Genomic DNA, 19,443 nt, shown 5'->3' with positions numbered 1-19,443 from the left:
CAGGGCGCTGTAGCCCAGACCACTGCGCTTTTAATCGATTAGTCGATCGCTTGGGAACGAACGAGCAGCTGTTACCAAAGTTGTGTATTGCCACGTGTCTGTGTTTATCTCTGGGGTTCAGACATCATCAATCAATCCGGATCACAGGCTGAAACCTACTGGATTTACTTCTGTCCCTGAAGACGTCTCCTCGGACACTCACCACCGGGACGGACATCGGTCTTTTTATTTAACTTTTTTTTTTTTTAATGGGTGAAAATATAGATTTTTTGTCACATTTCCTGTTGTTTTAAGGGACAATAATCCATCGCTGTTATTAATTAATATTTTCCTCTGTTTTATTAGAACCAGGTCGAAGGTCAATGAACGCCTGTCATTGCTTTGTCTTTACTGAAGTTCGACTTTTCCTGTAATTTCAGTTTCTTGAGTTTATTTCTTGAGTTAGTGAACCGCAGGTGTGTAGAGTCCGGATGTGTCACATGTGGAAACCGGATGGTTCTTACACAAGTCCACATGTCAGATGATGACAGAGCTTTGAACGTGGTGGATCACTCCTTTGAGCCCGGGGCCATGACCTGAATAAACCTGCTCTAAGAAACACGTTGTCACTGTCTTTATGTAATCAAGCATAAAACGTTAAACAGAGACCTTCCCGGATATATCAAAACAACTGTGTTTAATGTTCTCCCTGCGGCTGAGGAGGCTCCGCAGAGTTCCTGAACGCTGACTGGGTTTTCCACCTGATGCTCTCAGATCAAACCATCATCACGTTTTGTTGCCAATCTGAAAAAATGGTTGCACTTAATAAGTTTTTAACAAGCTGCTTCACAGACGTGATTGATGGGGTTTTGCTTCTGGCAGCTCCTTCGTCTTTTAATTTGCCAGAAGAGACGTCTTCGTCTTCGAGGATTAAACCGGCGCTTGCCAGAAGGCGGCAGAGACTTGCAGTGAACTTTCAATCGGCCTCAGGGTTCATCAGAAATCACTGTCTGTCCAATTATAAAACACTTGGAAAACTTGGGCTGTGGGCCGCCTTCAACAAAGTTCAACACATCTAGAATCTGAAGAAACTATTACATCATATGTCTTATATGCAAATCTTATATGCAAATCACAAGTGATCCAGTCGATTGGCTCATGTGAAGTGACTCCGACGTCTCCGCTCACCAACCAGGCACGAGTTCAACACATCGAAGAATCTACGTGCACACACATGCACACTGAAAACCACATGCACACTGAAAACAACGTTAAGTTTTGTTAAAACTCGACACACGACACCCAAAAGTGAAAAAAGTTTGTGTAAAATGTTGCACATTTATTAAAAATAAACAATGAAATATAATATGTACATAAGTATTCACAGCCTTTGCTTAACACTTTGCTGAAGCTCCTTTGGCAGCAGCTTCAGCCTCAAGTCTTCTGAGCCTGATGCTACAGCCTCTTCCTGGGCCGTGTCTCCATCCTTCCTGCAGCACCTCTCTAGCTCCATCAGTTCAGAGGGGGGGCGGCGGTGCACAGCCTTTTCCAGATCTCTCCAGAGATGATCAGTCGGGTTCACGTCTGGGCCACTCAAGGACATTCACAGAGTTGTCCCGAAGCCACTCCTTTGTTATCTTGGCTGTGTGCTTGGGGTCGTTGTCCTGTTGGGAGATGAACCTTCACCCCAGTCTGAGGTCCAGAGCGCTCTGCAGCAGGTTGTCATCCAGGATGTCTCTGAACATTGCTGCATTCACCTTCCCCTCGATCCTGATTGGTCTCCCAGTTCCTGCCGCTGAAAAACCTCCCCACAGCATGATGCTGCCACCACCCTGCCTCGCTGGAGGGATGGTATCGGCCAGGTGATGAGCGCTGCCTAGTTTCCTCCAGACGTGACGCTTGGCATTCAGGCCACAGGGTTCATCTTCGTTCCATCAGACCAGAGCATTTAGTTTCTCATGGTCACAGTCCTTCAGGTGCCTTTCACTGAGGAGTGGCCTGATTGGTGGAGTGCTGCAGAGATGGTTGTCCTTCTGGAAGGTTCTCCTCTCTTCACAGTGCAACGCTGGAGCTCTGTCAGAGTGACCATCGGGTTCTTGTTCACCTCCCTGGCTAAGGCCCTTCCCCCCCGATCGCTCAGTTTGGCCAGGCGGCCGGCTCTAAGAAGAGTCCTGGTGGTTCCAAACTTCTTCCATTAACAGGTGATGAAGCCACTTTGCTCATTGGGACCTTCAGTGCTGCGAGATGTTTCTGTACCTTTCCTCAGATCTGTTCCTCGATAGCTTCCTGTCTCCCAGGTCTCCTTATGGCCTCGTTCATATGTGCAGAATTTAATTTAATCCATTTTGGAAAAAGGCTGTAACATAACAAAATGTGTAAAAAGTTAAGTGCTGTGAATACTTTCCGGATGCACTGCACATGCACACTCAAAACAACGTGCACATACACACACACACATGCACACTCAAAACAACGTGCACACACACACACACACATGCACACTCAAAACAACGTGCACACACATGCACACTCAAAACAACGTGCACACACATGCTCAGACGTTCTTCATACCACACTTTATTCGAGCTCATGGTAATGGCGTCTCTTTATTCTCAGAGCTCTGAACTCTTTCACAGAACTGCTGGTTCATCATCTGGAGAGCAGACTGCAGATGATCCAGGAACGTTGCTGCGTTTTGTTTCGTGAAGATCTCACACTGACGACAGGCTGCCTCCGTCTGTGGAAGAGACAGCTGTTAGCAGAGTGGTTTGTTTTCATTGTTACATTTCATTTAGCTGACGCTTTTATCCTCAGCCACTCACAATAAGTGCATCAACCCCGAGGGAACAAACCCAGAACAACAAGAGTCAAGAGAATACAATTTCTTCAAAAAGAAGCAAACTACAAAGTCCTATAAGTAAGTGACATTTAAGTGCTGCTAAATAGTTACTTTCAAAGTGTTATTCAAGGTAAAGTCGGAAGAGTTTTTTTTTTTTTAGTTTTTGTTGGAAGATGTGTAAACTCTCTGATGTCCGGATGTCGATGTGGAGCTGGTTCCACCAATCAGGAGCCAGGACAGGAAACAGTCGTGATGTTGATGAGCGTTTAGCAGTGAGGGAGCAACGAGCTGATTGGCCGAAGCAGAGCGGAGTGAACGGACTGGGGTGTAACGTTTGACCAGGACCAGAGCCTGGACCAGAACCAGGATCAGAGCCTGGACCAGAACCCACACCGCCTTCTGAGTGAGAAGGGGGCGTGTCCTCCTGATGTTGTGCAGCATGAACAGGAACGTGTTGTTACAGTAATGTTGGCAGTGAGGGAGAGTCGGCTGTCGAGTGTCACACCCAGGTTCCTAGCAGTCTGAGTGGGGGTTAACACAGAGTTGTCAAAGTTAAGTAGGATGAGTAGGTCAGTCTTCTCACGGTTAATCTTCAGGTGGTGTGAAGACGTCCACTGAGAGACGTCGGTCAGTCAGACAGAGACTCCTGCTGCTTCCTGTGATTCTGATCGGGGAAAAGAGAGAGGATCAGTTGGGTGTCATCTGCGTAGCTATGGTAGGAAAAGCCATGTGAGTGAATGACAGAGCCGAGAGAGTTGGTGGACAAGGAGAAGAGGAGAGGACCAAGAACTGAACCCTGAGGGACCCCAGTAGTGATAGGACAAGGTTCAGACACAGATCCTCTCCAAGTTACCAGAGAGGTTCGTTCATTGAGGAAGGAAGAGAGCAGGGAGAGAGCAGAGCCTGAGACACCCAGGTCCTGAAGGGAGGAGACAAGGATCTGGTGGTTCACTGGGTCAAATGAGAAGAGAGGTCTAGAAGGATGAGGACAGAGGACAGAGGACAGAGAGAGGCGGCTCTAGCAGTGTGAAGCTGCTCAGAGACAAGGAGGACAGTCTCAGTTGAGTGATCTTGAAACCAGACTGGTGAGGGTCAACAAGGTTGTTCTGGTGGAGATGGGAGGAGAGCTGAATAAAGATCGCTCGCTCTAGAGTTTTGGAAACAAAAGGAAGAAGAGAGACAGGTCTGTTGTTGTTTACTGCAGAGACTGTTCTGTTGTTGTTTACTGCAGACGGGTCGAGGGGGGGGGGAGGGGGGGTTCTACAGGACAGAGTTAGGGAAACAGCCAGTGGACAGGGAAGTGTTGATAAGATGGGTGAGAAAAGTAAGAAGGTGAAGAGCGATAGACTGGAGAATGTGAGAGGGGGTGGGGTCAAGGCGGCGGACGGGCGGAGGTTACCAAGGTCAGAACTTGATTGGGAGACAGGGTGGGGGGGGGGGGGGAGAGGACAACGATGTCCCTTTATTGAGACATCAACCCTCAAACACAAAACTAAACTAAAATTAAACTAAAACAGAAAAATCTGTTCTCCGTCTTCACCCAGAGAACAGAACTCGCTCCCATCAGCCTCCACTGAAGATCTGTATCTTCATCATTTCAGAGCAGCTTCTGGACTCTCAGGTTTCTGTCAGCTGTCCCCCATCACCGGTTCACGCTCCACACTGCCCCCGGGCTTCAGCTGCTTCCTGGGTTTCAGCCAAACGGCAGGACCGGGGAATAACTTCAGGGTTTTAAGTTTCTTCTCATCAGCTTCTCATGATCACACATGTTTGTTCTTGTGTGAAGTCACCACCGTGCAGTGGAACACTCGGAGGTCGGAACGAGGCACAACACGCCTGAAGATATCACCTGACCGCTCGTGTCCTCCCAGGGAAAGGCTTCCCCCCCCCCCCCCCCCCAGACCTCTAGGAGCCTGGGTGTGACACTCGACAGTCGACTCTCCCTCTCTGCCAACATTACCTCAACATCATATTCCTGTAGATTCATGCTGCACAACATCAGTAGGATACGCCCCCTTCTCACCCAGCGGGCGGCGGAGGTTCTGGTCCAGGATCTGGTCCAAGCTCTGGTCCAGGTTTTGCTTCAAGCTCTGGTCTAGGATCTGGTCCAGGTTCTGGTCCAAACTCTGGTCCAGGATCTGGTCCAGACTCTGGTCCAAGCTCTTGTTCCAGGTTCTGGTCCAAGCTCTTGTTCCAGGATCTGGTCCAAGCTCTTGTTCCAGGTTCTGGTCCAAGCTCTTGTTCCAGGATCTGGTCCAGGTTCTAGTCATCTCACACCCAGACTACTGCCCCTCCCTCCTGACAGGTCTACCTGCTGCTGCCATCCGACCTTTGCAGCTCATCCAGAAACCAGCAGCTCAACTGGTCTCTAACCCGAAGTCACTCCCACTCCTCCGCTCCCTTCACTGGTTCCCAGTGGCTGCATCCACTTGAAGACACTAGTACTTGGTACCGTGCTGTGACCGGATCAGGTCCAGTCTCCATCCAGGACATGGTCAAACCTCACAACCCGTCCACTCCGCTCTGCATCGGCCAATCAGCTGCTCCCTCACTGTGAGACACAGCTGTTACTCAACAACATCTGGACTGTTTCCTGTCCTGGCTCCACATGGACATCAGGACAGAAAGTCCACACATCTTCCTCCAGACTAAAGACACATCTCTTTAGACCACACCTCCGATTAAAGTTGAAACTAACAATGTCTCAGCACTTACATGACACATACTTATAGCACTTTGTAGTTTGCTTCTTTTTGAAGAAATTGTACTTTCTTGATTCTTGTTGTTCTGGGTCTGTTCCTCATGGTTGATGCACGTATGTGAGTCTCTGGATAAAAGCTTCAGCTCAATGAAATGTAAAGATGTGATGTGTCCCTGGACACAGACTTTGTCTCAGATTACAGTTGTATCATTGTAAGATGTAAACTGTTACTGAACAGCAGCTGGTGGCAAAGACAACAGGGTCAACGACACATGTGACTGATTCTCCAAGTTGTTTCTACTCCTGAGGCCGATGCTGGTGAAACAGAACGTTACACTACCTGGTTAAAAAACGTTGCCAGTTTTTCCAGCTTGACGTTAAGTTTGAAGTTTTTGACGGTTTTCAGCTCGACACAGAGGACTTTGATTTCCTCTGCATAACACTTCAAGGTCGAGCTAGGGCATTTCTGTTGGAGAGAGAAAGAGAGAGAGAGTTTTTAACAATCTTTTATTTAAATCATGATTTTTTTCATCTCTCCAATACAGCAAAAACAAATAAAACAGTTCAGTCAGATAATTTATACAAAAGAACCTACATGTCTCAGGTGAGCTGCTACCAAACCTTTAAAACACTTCACCACATCTGTCCAGCCTTCACCCAACATCTGGTTCTTCCCGCTCTTCCATGTGGCCAGTTCAGCCAAACAGGAAGTTCACTAGGACTAGTGTTTCAAACAGGAAGTTAACCAGTACTAGTGTTTCAAACAGGAAGTTAACCAGGACTAGTGTTTCAAACAGGAAGTTCACCAGGACTAGTGTTTCAAACAGGAAGTTAACCAGTACTAGTGTTTCAAACAGGAAGTTAACCAGGACTAGTGTTTCAAACAGGAAGTTCACCAGGACTAGTGTTTCAAACAGGAAGTTCACCAGGACTAGTGTTTCAAACAGGAAGTTCACCAGGACTAGTGTTTCAAACAGGAAGTTCACCAGGACTAGTGTTTCAAACAGGAAGTTAACCAGGACTAGTGTTGCTCGGTTTCTTTTGTGGTATTTAGGCCCAAAGTTCTAAAAGTTCTCCCCCAGTGCCTCCACCCACTGCTGCAGTGATCTAAATAAAGCCTCCAGTCGAGGAGAAGACACCACTAGATGTTCCACAGTCTCCCTGTCTTCACAGAAACCACCTCAAAAAGCACATGTTTGCCTTGTGAATGAGATACCTCTGGAACACCTGCAGGCCTTGTATGTTTATGTTTTTCCTGAACATGGTCTTAACTTCAGTTTGAGGGATTGTCTTCAAATTGTTATGTGGTTTCAGTGCGTGAAGGTCAAAGGTCACAGTGACATATATGAATCTGGCAAAAAAACTATGTAGACGGAAACTGCCCTGGTAGGCGGAGCCATAGAACCACAATGCAGAGGCTCAGCTAATGGAATTTATCTACGTGTGTGTGAGAGTGTAAATCATAAAAGAGATAAAAAGGAAGTTTAGAGGGCAGAGTGACGAAGGATGTTCATACCTGGAAATCTTCAATGGTCGGGGTGTAGAGTCGAATGTCTGTCAGCCTCTGAGGACGAGAGAGCGTGAGCATGTCAACAGTCCCCAAGACACAAGGTCACATGTATATAAAGATGATCAGTGACTGTATATAAAGAGGATCAGTGACTGTATATAAAGAGGATCAGTGACTGTATATAAAGAGGATCAGTTACTGTATATAAAGATGATCAGTGACTGTATATAGAGAGGATCAGTGACTGTATATAAAGATGATCAGTGACTGTATATAAAGATGATCAGTGACTGTATATAAATATGATCAGTGACTGTATATAAAGAGGATCAGTGACTGTATATAAAGATGATCAGTGACTGTATATAAAGATGATCAGTGACTGTATATAAAGATGATCAGTGACTGTATATAAATATGATCAGTGACTGTATATAAAGAGGATCAGTGACTGTATATAAAGATGATCAGTGACTGTATATAAAGATGATCAGTGACTGTATATAAATATGATCAGTGACTGTATATAAAGAGAATCAGTGACTGTATATAAAGAGGATCAGTGACTGTATATAAAGAGGATCAGTGACTGTATATAAATATGATCAGTGACTGTATATAAAGATGATCAGTGACTGTATATAAAGATGATCAGTGATTGTATATAAAGAGGATCAGTGACTGTATATAAAGAGGATCAGTGACTGTATATAAAGATGATCAGTGACTGTATATAAAGAGGATCAGTGACTGTATATAAAGATGATCAGTGACTGTATATAAAGATGATCAGTGATTGTATATAAAGATGATCAGTGACTGTATATAAAGATGATCAGTGATTGTATATAAAGATGATCAGTGACTGTATATAAAGATGATCAGTGACTGTATATAAAGAGGATCAGTGACTGTATATAAAGATGATCAGTGACTGTATATAAAGAGGATCTACACCACTCTTTGTGTTGATATGTATTTAAATGTTTTCACATTCTCCTGAGGACAGTTCGATTGTACAACATTTAAATGGAGCTGTATAATTTGTCTGCTGTAAAACTGTGGTTGTATAAAAAGCGAATGCATGAGTCATGTTTACGACTGTAATGTGGAATAGATCCGAACACCGGGTAAGTTCTGAGACCTTTACTCTGGCTCCTTGTCGGTCATGATCCAGAAGTTTTTGTGCTGTGTTTTTATGGTCTTGTGTTGCTTTTACGATTTGTCGTTCTGCCTTTTGTTGTTTTTATTGTTTGCTTTCATTTTCAACATTAAAGCACCTGTGACTCTGCTTTGAAAGCTGACATATGAATACGTTTCACTGTTGTCGTTGTATATTGGAAGGTAAGATCTCTGATCAAAGCCTTGTGGTGGAAATGTACGACACTAATGAACTTCTTTCATAATGAATCTGGGCAGGATCAGATTTGACATTTGAAATATTTCCCTGTGACAGAGTGAATAGGAACCTACCACATCGGGGGCTTTGTTGATGAGCGTCTGGACCCGTATGATGATGTCCTTAGTGCAGCGTCTGTGGGCTGCTTGTGTTTTCAGGGACAGAAAACTGACAAAGCACAGGATCCCGAGAGCTGGCCTCCCTCTCAGCATGGCACAGCATGATGAGTCACATCCCCTCTCACACCACCACCTTCCATTTCCAGGGTTCAGCCTCAGGGGTTCAAATCCATCAAATCCATGTCAGACGTCCCACTGTTGTTGTTCTCCTGTGAGAGTCCTGTTTGAATCCAGATCAGCCCCCTGTGACTGCTGAGGGGCCCTCGAGCAAGGCAGCAGCCTCCAGATCTGCTGCCTGGAGAACAGAGGGCGATCAAGTTTGGACAAAAAAAGCCTTTTTCCGGTCTGAACGTGTTAAATCAAAACACATAGAGAAACGTGAAACTTGACTTTAAGGTCCCAAAGTGGACGAGAGCAGTGAAGTCCAGAGCAGCAGAAGAAGGTCTCTCTCAGGTTGAGTGAGAACAAGAAGAATGGAGGGATGGACAGACTCTCCTCTGTTACAATCCCCCTCTTACTCTCTCTCAGGGACCTCCTCTTTTCTCCTCCTCCTCCTTATCTGTCAGGTTTTCTTATCAAAGCTGTGCAGGAAGTGAAAGCTCCACAAGGGGGGGGGGTAGGTGTGTGTGTGTGTGTGTGTGGGAGAGAGTGATCACTACTACAGGGCGGATCCAACTTAACTATTTATTATAACTGACAACCTGTCATCGCTCTATCTATCTATCAACACCGATACCCTTCATAACCGCTGGTGAGTCAGGGCCACGTGTCGGGTCTTGTTTTGTGGAGGTATGCACCAGCACCTCATTCAAACTAGTATTTCTGTCGAAGCTGGTGCAGAAGCAGCTGATTGTAGATTCACATTGTGCAGACATCACAGTTGTTTCATCCCTGAACAAGCATCAGCCCACCGTGACGCCCCCTGTTGGTCAGTGAGATGCTGCTCTGAAGCCTCACTGTCACATCCTGCTCAGCGCCCCCCCCCCCCCCCCCAATACATCCGGTGCTTTATGGTCTGTTTGGTTCAGTGTGTGTGATTTGGTCCAGAACTGAATTTGAATGTGGTTTCATAAGGAGGCTGTTGGTGGAGGTCGGGTTCGATGGGTCGACAAAAACATAAGAGTCTCAAACCGAAAGTAACGTTTGTTTATTTTAAAACCTTAACCACACATTCATCCTTGTAACCTTTATAGAATAAAACGTTGCCTTGTCATGTACATTAAAAGGTTCAGTTTTGCAGATCTCATCTGATTGAACCCCCCCCCCCCCCCCCCCTCCTCCTACAGTGGCCTCCAGGTAAACAAGTGACAGACCTTCTCTATACATTGTGTTTTCTGGGCTCCTGTAGAAACATGGCGGTGTAACATGTCAGACTCTGATGTGAAAATAAAGGGTTCGTTTAAAAAAATGCAATGATTCTTGTTACCATGTGAATGAAAACATCTTTGTGATGATATTTATTTCCGGCCGATAGATCCTCCTGAACTCTACAGGCTCGTCCCACAAATCAACAACCTGAGGCTGTCTTGTTAAAGCGTGGAACATGATTGTTGACTGGTTTATTGCTACGTTTGTTCATAATCCACCTCGTTGACCTTCTTTTACAGCTTTTGAAAACCAAGTGAAACTAAAGATAAAAGGTTTCTGACGAACACGGTTACGACAGGAGAAAGTGAAGCAATGGACCTTCTGAGTACATCAATATGCAGCATTAAAAACACACACACACATGGTTCAGCTTGGTCTGAAGTTAGAGGACAACTCAGCAGACACGTCATTTTACACACAAATGCACACACATGTTTGTACTTAGCGATGACACTTATGGGAATAATACATTCCCGAACCCCTTAACCTAATTCAAAACTAATTAAAATGGTCCTTACAAAGATATCTGTACAAGTACACATACGCACACTCTGTCACACACACACTCTCACTCACACACACACACACAGACAGACACACACACACACACACACACAGAAACACACGCACACACACACACACACACACACACACACACACACACAAATGCTGAAAGCATGCACCCAGGAGCTGAGGACACATGTGCAAAATACCAACATTACTTTAAGGATAATAAGTGCCAAAGAGAATAAGACTAACTTCATAAATAATCAATAAAATAAAAAGAATGATTAAATGGTTAAGAAGAAGAGATTAATAATCACCAGAGTTGTCACTGATTGTACACACTGACCTCAGATAACACTTTGTTCAATAGAATATAAAATAAAACAAAAACAAAGGAACAGTTAATAAAACACCAAGTCACCATGACTGCACACAGCACAGATTGGAGACCGGACCTTCGATGTGTCTGTGTTGGATTCAAACTCGATGTTCTTCATCTCATTACATGTTCGTGGATTTTACAAAGAATGAATAATGACATGAAAATCCCTGTGGAATGTCGTTGCCCCTACGGAAAAGTCCAGAGCTGTGGAAAAGGCTTGAAACTCGATCCAGATTCCACCTCTACGGACTCTTCACACTCAGATCCAGGCTATCAGGGTTTTGGTGCTCGTCCAAGAAGATTACAGCTCAAAGTCCCAGATTGCACAATACAAACCATGAGTGGGAGAATGCAAATTCCTGAAAGATCGTCTGATAAGGTATGAAACTTTTCAGAAGCCGCCAAGAAATAACGTGGAGTCAGTATAATGTCTGTCTCCAAATGCATCGGTTCACTGTGTCCTCAAGTCATGTTCACACAGGTCGACACCACTCAATAGATCCCTCAGAGGTTCTGACTCACAAAGCACCTGTGCTATTTTAGAAAGATCCTTTTCACCATGATGGATTAGTGAAGGGTTTTAAGCTCAAGGTTCCAGTCCAGCCAGTGAATTCTGATTTGGATCACTGACTATAAATCCAGCAGTTACACAACAATGTTTGTTGTTTACTTGCTTCTCTACCGTTCAGGGCAAGTTCACAAGTGCACACATTTAGTCATTTCTTTTTACTTTCCATTATCTGTTTCTTTGAAGGCCTTTCACAGCCTGTTATGATTCTGAGGAAGAGGGGATTGAATGTGTGAATGTCCATTGATGCTTACTCTCCTCACCATCTGCCCTGGACCTGCTCCTCCTCCTCCGGCTCCGGCTCCGGCTCCGGCTCCACCTTGTAGGGTTTGGGTCAGGCTAACTTGGGCAGTACTGAACGAGGTTATTCGGCCACTTCCAGCGATCTGAAGGTTAACTGTGGTGGCGTAATTGCTCTTCAGGTTCCCAGTTTTGTGGGTAAAAGATAAGGGTGATGAACTTTGGGGCAAGGGGGAGTGGTTTTGGGGCAAGGGGGAGTGGTTTGATGGTGCAGAGCGGGCTTCAGTGGCCATTTGGACCTGAGGTTGTGGTTTGACTTGGGATGGGCGGCTTTGGTATTGATGAGAGGTCAGTGGAGGGGAGGTCATGCCTGAGGAGGACAGGGCCAAGCATGAGGAGGACAGGGTTAGTTCGTGGGCGGGCCGGGAAACGTAGGCGCAGATGATTTGGCTTCGACAGTTACCGTCTTCCAGCTCTGGGTCTCCCCATTCTTTGTGGCTATCTGATGGAGTGGGAGAGTAGAGGACAGAAGGAGAGGGTGTAGAGAGAGGAGAAGGAGAGGAGGTTATGGTAGCGGTAGTGACACTTATATCGAGGTCATCAGTCCCATTATATCTGCTCGAAAGCTCCTGGACATCCGGCCAAGGCACACTGGTAAAATGCTGCCCACCAAGGGTGCCCTTCCCTGGGCTAAGTCTGCTGGGTGAAAGAGGGGATTGAAGCCCAGGTTGGGGGCTGAGGCATGGAGGTGAGCTGTTGTATGAGGACCATCCACTCCTTGGACTAGGTGGACAGGACTCCTGCTGGTCAAAGGACCCTCGTTCACTTCCACTGAAACCAAAGGACCTGCGACCGCCCTCAGTCCAGGAGCGACGCAGTCCACTGGAGCTGCTCCGCACTGGGCTTGGAGGTCTGTCGGCCAAGTTGGAGGAGAAAGACCTACGGAGGGTTTGGGAGGTCATTCGGGGCGCAGGGGGACAGGGGCCAGATGGGGAGGGGGCTCTGGAACTGTGTAGTGGAACTTGTGAGGAAGTGAACATTGATGAGGAAGACAAGGGTGATGAAGGAGAAGAAGCAGAAGCAAATCTGGGGTTTCTCGGTTGAGGCGCTGCAACATTATTAGTCCACACATTCACTGACACACCAATAGGAGGTGGGGAAAGGATACAGGGGCTCAGACATGAGGAGGATGTGGGTAGCTCTAAAGTTAGGCCTAGTGGATTATGGTAACTTGTACCCCCTGCTCTTGTGCTCCGGGGGTGAGGAGGTTTGTTTGCCATGGGGGAGGAGAAGTTATGTTGAGGAGGTGGGGAGTAGAGCCGAGTAAACAAAGCAGGGGCTGGGGTCGGAGATGGGGATTGAACCCGTGAGCTTGGTTCAGATGCAGAAAAAGGCTGAGCTACCCGGTTGTGTGACCCTGACCAGAGAAAATCATGCGTTTGTTGCATTACTGTGGAATTAGTGCTCTGATTAGCTAATGGCGCTTTCTGTGGACTTCCTGACCAGCCCCCATTATTATCAGCACCACTAATGCCCCTGCTGGTATAACTTAGGTTGCTGGTCACTGTGGTTAAACCCGCTAACTTGTTGTTATTGTTGTTGTTTCCATTCTGCAGTGAATCCATTTGTGACTGAAGGAATGAAGGATGGACGGAAGTAGAAGAAGAGTGGGTAGATTGATAATGGACCATACTCGTAGATGGGGAAGGAGACCGGTGTGAGAGAGAATGAGGAGGCAAGTGAGGGGACAGAGAAGGACAAGAGGACTGGAGAGAGGACGGTGGACACCTTGGATTCTGGTACCCATCCTTGTTGAACCCTGGTTTGACATAAGCAGGTGTGCTGGAACTTTGATGACTGGGAGGCAGTCCAGGAGAAGGGGAACGCTGTCGTGGATGAGCAGAGGGTAAGGAGGGAGTGGAGGAGGGCCTTTGATTTACTGACTTCATGGGTGGGGCTTGTTGCCGGACAGTGTTCTTCTTTGCCATACTCTGACTTATAGACTGACTGATGCAGGAGGCCGCTAATGATCTGGTAAATACAGAGGAGGAAGCAATTGGGGAGGAGCGGAGGGAAGAGGACGATGTAGGGGAGGAAGGAAGGCCTGCTCTTACTGATGAAGACCTCCCTGAAGAAGAAGAAGAAGAAGAAGAAGAAGAGGAGGAGGAGGAGGAGGTGAAAGCAGTTGGTGTTGGAGATGAGGCAGGTGGGACTCTTGTGGAGGAAACCCTGCCAGAAGAGGGAGTAGGGGATAAACAGGAAAGGGCGTCGGAGAACATGTTCGGGGAGGTGAAGCCATCTACAGACACACTGGTTGGAGAAGGTGCTGGAACGACCCTGAATGTTGAGGAGCAAGGAGGTGCTCGCACAGCAGAAGAGGAAGTCGGAAGCGGAGAGGAGGTGGGGCAGTTTCTAACAGGAGAAGGAGAGGAGGGTCTGAATCTAGGTCTGAAGGCTGAAGGGGCTGTGGAGAGTTCTGTATCATAGCTATGGGTAGCGATGGCTTGGTTGGGTCGCTCCACCAGGCTGGTTGTCCCGGAGGAGGGTCTGGACGGTGGACGAGTGAGGTCCTGCTGGTGTGGTTCCCTGGAGGGGACAGAGAAGCACAGATCAAAATAAAAGGAGTGCAATGATCTCTTCTTTCAAGCCAGGAACTTGACCTACCAAGTGATACAAAGGGTAATGCGGTAGATATCACGTGGGAACTATTTCCCTTTGCTCTGTACCAGGGGCACCACACAGCAAATCTGAATGTTTGACATATATATATAAACATGTTGGGCTCAGAGAGGTCGTGGCTCCACTGGAGTAACACTGTCCTCTGACCTCAGTTTCATTGGTTTTGAAAAATCATGAAATTTATGTTTATTACATCTTATAACTCTTAATACCTTCATAATTTTTTTTACATTCAATAAAACATCAACACAAAGAGTGTAATAGACACACACACACACACACACAGATATGGCTGAAGGCAAATTCCCTGCTGACTCTTCTAACACCACCTCAACAAAGTCCTGGGCCACGCTTGACCTGGATTCAACTTTCTGTTGTGAATTCTCTTGAGCCGTGTAAATGGCGGCTCCTGGTCGACACAAACGGTTCTACCAGGCCAAGACAGCAAACTGTGCACAGGTGAATTTCAGCCATAAGGCCTCCACACACCTGAGCCTCTGACTCCCTGCCATGGAATACAGAATGTTGTATTTATCATTATTTATCTGTACTATCTTTGATTAATGTGCTTATTTGAGATCCTTATAAGTATCCATTTTAGATATTTTATTTTATAAATATAGAGTATTTCATTTTGTTTACGATATTAATTGATGTGTTTAGTTCATAATTATGTTTGATTGTTTGCACTGCAGACACCATGGCTTGGATAAATAAACTTTGAACTCCTGTTACACAAGAAAGTTTGATTTAATCACAAACTAACATGTAGATAACAGCCTGATCTGAACGTCATTACACCTTTAAACACCATTAATCAGATAATGAACTGAAGATGAAATTATTGATTAATTTGTATCTGTAGTTCACAGGTTACTTTCTTTTCAAACGTTTTATGATTGAACCTTCCATAAACATACCTGTGTTCGCATGGAGTGTTGCTACTGGCACTCCAGGAGCTGGACGGCGCCTGTTCACCCACAGTGGAGGGTAAGTCTGGTGCCCTCTGGCTGGTGAAGGTTGGTAGAGGGTCTGTAGACGGCACTGATGGAGAGCGCCATGGCCTCGCTGCTGCTCCTGCTTTGAGATCCTCTTGGGTTTCTGTGAATGCATGACTAGCCACAGAGGGGTCAAAGGTTAAGTGCAAAGGCTGACGCAGAGGAGCTGGAACAACGAGTTCTCTTGAGGCTCGGCTGCAAGCCGGCTCTTCTGAGAAGATCAGCGTTGACCCCTGTAGAATCTTCCTGCTTTGTGATGAAGAATTTAAACCATTATTTGTCTCATTGGATTTCATCTGATTGCTTGGCAGCTCATCTATCTTTGGCGCCCCAGAGGTCCCCGGTGAAGTGCAGTGTTCCTCCTGCGGGGGGGGCTGCTCTCCTAGGTGAGGCACCATGGAGCCCTGGTCCTCTGCAGGAGACAGGCTCTGAGCAGATGCTACTCCGAGTACCGGCTGCCCTGGCGATGCCTCTCTATCCATGTTCTTTGTGCAAACCAAGTGTCCAGGCCCGGTATGAAGACTCGGCACATCTTTGGTTAAAGAATCCTCGGTGTCTGAACGCCCTGTGGGAACTTTGCATTCTGGTGTTTCGTTATCTTGAGTCGCTGGTGTGTCCTGATTGTATTTGTGTGCTGTCATGATGTTTACAAATGTTGTGTCTTCTCTGATGGAGTAACCAGGGTGTCCAGCACTCTGCTCCAACCTGCAGAAAACCACAAGGGGAATGAAACAGTGACACATGTTTCTGTTGCTCTGATCACGGTTTCATGGTCACATCATCAAGCATATATCCATAAATATTATCCACTCACCCGTCTTTTCTGTCCCTCACTTCAGTATCTGTTTGAAGCTCTCTGTTTTGATCCAGGGCTCCTCCTCTTCCTGGAGGAGCAGAGAGGCCCCTGAACTCGGTGACGCTACAATCCAGGGTCCTGGTGGAGGTCAAGGGGTTGTTCGGGGCAGAGCAGCAGAAAGAAGGGCTCTGATCGACAGGTTGTGCACTGAGTCCAGGTCTGGATCCTGGAGAAGCCTCTTGGGCTTGACTGGATGATTGATCTCTTAGTCCAGTGGATTGATTTTCCACAGGGGAGGTGGAAGTCGGACAGTTGACGCCCAACCGAGAGTCTCTTTCTCTGGTCAAGGCGAAGATAAAGTCCCTGGGCCTGGAGAGGGTGAATTCATGTGTCTGGTGGTGAGAGGCAGAGGTTGTCGTCCCCTGGAGATCTAGAAGAGAACAGAAAACAAAGGGTTATAATGACCATGTGGCAGTCTCACACTTGTGGTGATAGTGATATATTTTGATAAATCGTAGGACCACTTTACCATTGGTCAGACTCTGAGCTCTCCTCATCATTCTCTCTTCCTGCATCCTCTGGTTCTCCATGTTCATGGTCTGGTTCTGGCTGCAGATCTTTGTCTGGTTTTGGAAATGTGTCGGCGGTTCCCTCGATTGTGTTGTGGTGTTGCTCAGATTTTTGGTCACAGACTGAGTATGGGTTCCAGTTTTGGTTTCCGATTGATTGATTTCCATTTGGTGTCTCGGTTGCTGCCTGCACTGAGCTGGGATTTGTTTTTGAGTCAGGGATTGAACCTGTTGCTGGCTTCTAGTGTGGGTCTGAGTAGAGGGTCCAGAGAGTTGGTTCCATACCCCAAAGGCGCGCTTCTGATGCAACGGGACCTTCATGGTGCTGGCTTTGGCGCTGTACATACTAGCCAGTGTTTGGACCTTGCTCAGAATACGCTCTGAGTTTTCTATCAATACGGAGTCCGCCACTGGATTGGACTCAAATAATCCAAAACTGGCTACATCCGATCCCATGCCCTCAAACAAGGCCCGGTTAGCGGTGACAATCCTGGAGTGGCGGGACCATCCACACACTTTAATCTGACTGGGAAGACCCTCTAGGTTTCTGCTGGTCTTGGCCAGCTCACTGTGTTTGGATGAGCTCCAGTGGGACTGAGTTCTGGTCTCAGTTTTCAGACACTGTTCTGTACGTGGAGGTGTAGACGGCTCTTCTTCTGATTCTATCGAGACAGTTTTTTCACAGCTGTTGATCACAGCTTGGTTTTCGGGACATGTTGTGTCGTCTGGTTTGGAAACAGATGGTCCTTCTCCTCGCAGTGAATGTCCATCTTGCTTCCCAGTAGCCACAACACTGGTCTTTCCTTCCTGCTTATCCCACAGATCTTCTTCTTCCAACGGTCCACTGCAGAAATTTCCATTTTTGTCCTGTGTCTCACTCTCTTCTCCAGCCGGATGGTTCTGCTGTAGAGTCTCAACTTGGTCTTGGGTCTCCTGGTCCTGCATCACAGTAGAGGTTGGTGTCTCCATTGGTCTGTCTGCATCCGAATCCAGGGAGCTGATTGGTTTATCTGCCTGTCTATCACCCTCTCCATCAGCTGAGATAGGAGTTGGGGACGAGGTGGGACCATTGATGAAACAGGGATCCGTCTCTTCATAAGTCTCTCCACTGATCGTTTCAGACACGGATTGTCCACTCTCTGGCTCCCCCTGGTGTCCACTCACATCCAAGCGTGATACAGACTTCTTCACCAAGCCGGATGGGATTTGTGAGAAACTGTTCCGCCTTCTTGTTGCCACTCGTTCTGCCTGCTCCCCTTCCTCCTCGGCCTCCTCCTCCTCGGCCTCGGCTGCTGCCTCGTAGTAACTCCGGATCTTTTCGATGATCTTCTTGTCTCGTTTGGTGAGGTGGGAGCCTCTTGTGGGCGGCTGACATCTCTGGATGGGCTGAAGGAGGAGATCTGAACTTTGCTGGGAGGTTGTGACCTCGTTCTTTGCCTCTTCAGTGGGTGAGTTACAGCTGCATCCGCTCTCTCTCTTTTCTTCTGCTGAGGCGGAGGGATGAAGATCGGATCCTGGAGCAGGGCTGACACCCTCCTCCTCATCCAAAGCTTTATTCTCATCTTTGTCTGTTTCTAAACCTTCTCCTTGTTTCTCTTCATCTGCCTCCACGACCATTTCAACTTCACTTGTGGCATCTGGAATTTCTTTGACCTCAGTCTCATTTTCAAGTCTAATTTCATCCGCAGAGCCCCCGGTCAGACTGTGGAGGGCGCTGTCCTCCTCCACTACTGGGCTGCCCCTCTCTTCCTGCCCTGAGGTCCTCTGCACTGGGCTGGAGGGGCAGGCGGCTGGGGGCAGTGGGCAGGTGAAGTTGGTCTGGTAAGCTGGAGTCGGACTCTCCTTGAGCTCCTCCAGGACCTGCTCCTGGAGGAGAAATAAGAGAGCGTTTTAAAATGAGTCTCGTATAAACTGAGCCTCTCCATCGCCCTCCGGTGACTGGCTGCACTACTTTAGCTTATAAACTGGTTTATACCAGTTTATAAACCCTGTCTCCTCCATGTCAGCAGATGGGACATGGAAGTAGATGTTAAATAAATGTTTGTTAAAGACTTTTTCTGTCATTTGATGTCATATAAAAACAAGCTGAGATGTGATGATTGACAGCTGAGCCTGACTCCTGATTGGTTGAGATGGGCCTGAACAGATTAACTCCAAGTGATGACACCAGTGCAACGTGGCAGCGTTTGTATCTGGCTTCATTTCTGGACCTTAGCTTATTAATAAATCAGGTTCTAAGTTGTTTCCTATTAAAAATCTTGTTGAAGTCAAACTGACTTTTAGTCTCTTATGTAACACATAGTTTAAAGTGGACCGGTACCGTTGTGTCGGTGCGGATGGAGGCGAGTCCCTCCCTGGCTCTGCTCTGGTTGATGAACTCCAGGATCTCCTCAGTGATGGACAGAGTAGGAGCAGCAATAGGTGACGTCAACTCCTCTTCTTCCTCTTCCTGATCATCACAACAAATGAGAACAGTAAAGATGGAATTTGTTGTGTGTTAAAACTGAGTCATTGAACTTCTTTCCAGGTTTAAGCCAAAACAATTTACAGTTTGAGTATTTTTCCAAAGTCTTATTTAAAGATTAAATTCTGGAGAACAGAAAATGTGATGCTTAAACCCAAACTCATTCGACCCTATAGATGTTATTCCCTCATCAGGTCACAGTAAAATACCTTTTCCTTGTTTTTACGTGGCAGCTGTTCTGACAGTTCAGCCTCCACCTCGATGACAGAGGAAGCCCGGGTGCTGCTGCTGCCGGCCGAGCCCAGAGCGTCGGCCTGGCACAGCT

The 19,443-nt window shown here is 46.9% G+C and overlaps 2 protein-coding genes across 2 annotated transcripts; both read right to left on the bottom strand.

Annotated features, from left to right (window-relative positions):
* Positions 1-1,288: 1,288 nt before the first annotated feature.
* Positions 1,289-9,125, bottom strand: il15l (interleukin 15, like). The gene is made up of 5 exons (XM_053422004.1): positions 8,503-9,125; positions 7,036-7,083; positions 5,860-5,985; positions 2,551-2,716; positions 1,289-2,335 (listed from the first exon to the last, which is right to left on the bottom strand). The coding sequence occupies exons 1-4, from the start codon at positions 8,638-8,640 to the stop codon at positions 2,567-2,569; spliced, it is 462 nt and encodes a 153-aa protein (XP_053277979.1). The 5' UTR covers positions 8,641-9,125; the 3' UTR covers positions 1,289-2,335; positions 2,551-2,566.
* A 553-nt stretch (positions 9,126-9,678) lies between these two features.
* On the bottom strand, positions 9,679-19,429 carry LOC128439639 (mucin-5AC). The gene is made up of 6 exons (XM_053422001.1): positions 19,328-19,429; positions 18,975-19,103; positions 16,615-18,520; positions 16,104-16,515; positions 15,212-15,994; positions 9,679-14,198 (listed from the first exon to the last, which is right to left on the bottom strand). The coding sequence occupies exons 3-6, from the start codon at positions 18,269-18,271 to the stop codon at positions 11,564-11,566; spliced, it is 5,487 nt and encodes a 1,828-aa protein (XP_053277976.1). The 5' UTR covers positions 18,272-18,520; positions 18,975-19,103; positions 19,328-19,429; the 3' UTR covers positions 9,679-11,563.
* Between the last annotated feature and the right edge of the window lie 14 nt (positions 19,430-19,443).

The sequence above is a fragment of the Pleuronectes platessa genome, chromosome 5 (genome assembly GCF_947347685.1).
Source record: "Pleuronectes platessa chromosome 5, fPlePla1.1, whole genome shotgun sequence".
Classification (NCBI taxonomy): Eukaryota; Metazoa; Chordata; class Actinopteri; order Pleuronectiformes; family Pleuronectidae; genus Pleuronectes; species Pleuronectes platessa.
The sequence above is the reverse complement of the archived record's forward strand: the minus strand, read 5'-3'. Positions and strand labels throughout refer to the sequence as shown.

Coding starts and splice junctions, on each gene's coding strand:
- LOC128439639 (XM_053422001.1), bottom strand. CDS start 18,271: ATGGTCGTGGAGGCAGATGAAGAGAAACAAGGAGAAGGTTTAGAAACA. Junction 16,516..16,614: donor AGCTCAGAGTCTGACCAATG/GTAAAGTGGTCC, acceptor GTTCTCTTCTAG/ATCTCCAGGGGACGACAACC. Junction 15,995..16,103: donor GTGAGGGACAGAAAAGACGG/GTGAGTGGATAA, acceptor GGTTTTCTGCAG/GTTGGAGCAGAGTGCTGGAC.
- il15l (XM_053422004.1), bottom strand. CDS start 8,640: ATGCTGAGAGGGAGGCCAGCTCTCGGGATCCTGTGCTTTGTCAGTTTT. Junction 5,986..7,035: donor CGACCATTGAAGATTTCCAG/GTATGAACATCC, acceptor TCTCTCCAACAG/AAATGCCCTAGCTCGACCTT. Junction 2,717..5,859: donor TGGCAACGTTTTTTAACCAG/GTAGTGTAACGT, acceptor TCTCTTCCACAG/ACGGAGGCAGCCTGTCGTCA.